Genomic DNA, 3,217 nt, shown 5'->3' on the forward strand with positions numbered 1-3,217 from the left:
ATGGAGGAGGTGAGGATGGACTCGATGATTGCAGTGTAGAATTGCATCATCGTCCGTGTTGGCAGGTTGAATTTCTTCAGCTGCCTCAGGAAGTACATCCTCTGCTGGGCTTTCTTGATGACGGAGGTGATGGTGGGCTCCCACTTCAGGTCCTGGGTGATGGTGGTACCCAGGAAGCGGAATGAGTCCACAGAGGTGATGGGGGTGTCAGTCAGGATGATGGGGGGGAGTGGGGCTGTGTGCTTCCTGAAGTCCACAATAATCTCCACTGTCTTCTGGGCATTCAGCACCAGGTTGTTGTGGCTGCACCAAGACACCAGACGTTCAACCTCCCTCCTGTAGGCAGACTCATCCCCGTCAGAGATGAGCCCAATGACGGTGGTGTCATCTGCGAACTTGATTAGCTTTATCTTATAGAACTCAATGTCCCCGTGCTGGGCAAACAAAACAGGTTTTGCAGCCGTTTGAGCTAAGAATTTAAAATTATTCACATAATGAAAACCTATACTTTGTTTCAGGCGAGTTTCCCATTCAAATGCATGTAACAGTGAGAAACGCATTGTCTTGGCGAAATAAAGCGTTTTTTAACAACTTCATATAAATCGCTGTAACTGTTGATGGAAGACTCAGACACACATGTTTATGGCTTTATCTTATAGAACTCAATGTCCCCGTGCTGGGCAAACAAAACAGGTTTTGCAGCCGTTTGAGCTAAGATTTTAAAATTATTCACATAATGAAAACCTATACTTTGTTTCAGGCGAGTTTCCCATTCAAATGCATGTAACAGTGAGAAACGCATTGTCTTGGCGAAATAAAGCGTTTTTGAACAACTTCATATAAATCGCTGTAACTTTTGATAGAAGACTCAGACAAACATGTTTATGGCTTTATCTTATAGAACTCAATATCCCCGTGCTGGGCAAACAGGTTTTGCAGCCGTTTGAGCTAAGATTTTAAAATTATTCACATAATGAAAACCTATACTTTGTTTCAGGCGAGTTTCCCATTCAAATGCATGTAACAGTGAGAAACGCATTGTCTTGGCGAAATAAAGCGTTTTTGAACAACTTCATATAAATCGCCGTAACTTTTGATGGAAGACTCAGACACACATGTTTATGGCTTTATCTTATAGAACTCAATGTCCCCGTGCTGGGCAAACAGGTTTTGCAGCCGTTTGAGCTAAGATTTTAAAATTATTCACATAATGAAAACCTATACTTTGTTTCAGGCGAGTTTCCCATTCAAATGCATGTAACAGTGAGAAACGCATTGTCTTGGCGAAATAAAGCGTTTTTGAACAACTTCATATAAATCGCTGTAACTTTTGATAGAAGACTCAGACAAACATGTTTATGGCTTTATCTTATAGAACCCTTATAGAAGGGTATGCAATGATCAGATGTTTGATAAACTTAATTTAAAGACTTTTTTGGACTTGTAAATCAATTTGTTTTTAATTATTATCAGAAGCAACTCATAATAATTTCTTGGATTATTTCAAAACAGCATTAGTCTGTCTATCTGATCGATCTATCTGACATCGATCGGATCTGATCGATCGGTAGAGAGAGGTGTGTGTGTGAGAGAGTTTATCATTTACTGTATTCATTCACAGCTGTAAGGCAGGATGAATACTACCTAGCAGGAAAGATGATAGCCGTGTCAGTTGTGCATGGTGGTCCAGGGCCCCATTTCCTGTCAGAAGAGCTGGTACATTATCTTGCAGGCCAGACTTCAGTAAAAGCAACAGTTGCCTCAGTCACAGATGACGACATAGGGAAAGCTTTACAAGAGGTGAGGACAGCGCAGGATTTGAATGCAGATAGAACTACAGCTTCTTCATCTGTATGACATTAAAAAATTCTTTCTTTGTGTAGGGAAAAAACAGGAATGAAAATCAGACACGTAAGCTTACATTGTGTATGTCCATTTTTATGGGTTTTTCAGATCGACAGTGCTGGTTCAGTGGATGTCCTGCGTGACTGTGTCATAAAACACAGTACTATGCTACAGGTGGCTGGTTGTCTAAGGCATGTTTCCACAGTTGAGGAAAAGAAAGACATTGTGTCTGACTATCTCCGGTGGTATATAATTGCTCGAAACTCATCTGTAATTGACAGGTGAGACAGGTGAATTATTGTTATGACAGTGTTGTTCATAATTTCCGACTGAAATATTTTACATTCTCCAAGGTTTCCAAAGTTCACAGTTTGTCCATAGTTTGTGCATGTACTATGAACTGGTAAATGACACAAAGTTCTCCTCATTCTTTAGATTTAAAGAGGGTCTTTCAGCACTTAATTTCCTGAGTGCGCTCCAGCAACACCCTACTTTGCTTTCCCCGGTCCTGTGTCACATGGAAAAGAAACTCACAGCCCTTGAACTTGAGAGACTTTTCAAACCTGACTTCAGCCCATCTGGAAGTAACAGGAGACGTCTGGAAAGTCAAACTGTGGGCTACTGGTCAGACTATCTGCTGGACTGTGAAGGTTTATACCAGTATTTCTTTTAGTACTCATTACAAGACAATGTGTTGAATTCACATATACATATATAATTTTTTAATTTTTATTTTTATTTTTTGCAGAATCACAAACTGCTGTGTCGTTGGGCGATGTTCTGATGTTTGCAACTGGGCTAACATCACTGCCACCTTCTGGATTAGATCCACTACCAAGCCTACAGTTCCTGGATGACTCTTTATTCCCGATGGCAAATACATGCTTAAACTTATTGAAACTACCAATGATAACTTCATATTCCTTGTTTAAATCCAACATGGATTTTGGAATTCAAAACTCCCCAGGATTTGGATGTTTCTAGAATGTCTGGCCTTGTAGTTCAAACCTGCTGTTGATTTATTCCTCAAGTTTTTAAGTCAAATTTTTTTTTAAATATGTTATGAATAGGAGAAGGTGGGACATACTGGCGGTACAGCACAAATCCATTATAGTTTACCAGGTTTATTGTAGTTTTATTAGATAACCCAGTTACTTACAGCTGCTTCTTCTTGGCATTACATTGTAAATTCTGTAGGTTTTTTGCTACGGGACTTATCCAGAAATCTGTTATGTATTTGAGCATGTTTTTTTTATTCTAAAATGTAGGTACATCTGTTCAAAGGAGATTTAAAATGCAATCGCTAGACTTGATTTGTTCAAAGTTTTGACAGTGCTACTAAAAGTAAAGGCATTTAAAGGTGTACTGTGTT

At 39.4% G+C, this 3,217-nt stretch overlaps 1 protein-coding gene across 1 annotated transcript; it reads left to right on the top strand.

Annotated features, from left to right (window-relative positions):
* The first annotated feature begins 1,995 nt into the window (after positions 1–1,995).
* LOC146629383 (G2/M phase-specific E3 ubiquitin-protein ligase-like) lies at positions 1,996–2,851 on the top strand. Its single transcript, XM_085358553.1, has 3 exons — positions 1,996–2,126; positions 2,281–2,495; positions 2,594–2,851. The coding sequence occupies exons 1-3, from the start codon at positions 2,011–2,013 to the stop codon at positions 2,827–2,829; spliced, it is 567 nt and encodes a 188-aa protein (XP_085214679.1). The 5' UTR covers positions 1,996–2,010; the 3' UTR covers positions 2,830–2,851.
* Positions 2,852–3,217: the final 366 nt, after the last annotated feature.

The sequence above is a fragment of the Diplotaxodon limnothrissa genome, linkage group LG7 (genome assembly GCF_057381915.1).
Source record: "Diplotaxodon limnothrissa isolate DT_005_m linkage group LG7, D_limnothrissa_male_GT1.1, whole genome shotgun sequence".
NCBI lineage: Eukaryota > Metazoa > Chordata > Actinopteri > Cichliformes > Cichlidae > Diplotaxodon > Diplotaxodon limnothrissa.

Bases quoted from the DNA above. Each gene is read 5' to 3' on its own strand.
- LOC146629383 (XM_085358553.1), top strand. From the start codon at position 2,011: ATGCTACAGGTGGCTGGTTGTCTAAGGCATGTTTCCACAGTTGAGGAA. The intron at 2,127-2,280 runs GTGAGACAGGTG...CTCATTCTTTAG, and splicing joins AACTCATCTGTAATTGACAG to ATTTAAAGAGGGTCTTTCAG. The intron at 2,496-2,593 runs GTTTATACCAGT...TATTTTTTGCAG, and splicing joins CTATCTGCTGGACTGTGAAG to AATCACAAACTGCTGTGTCG.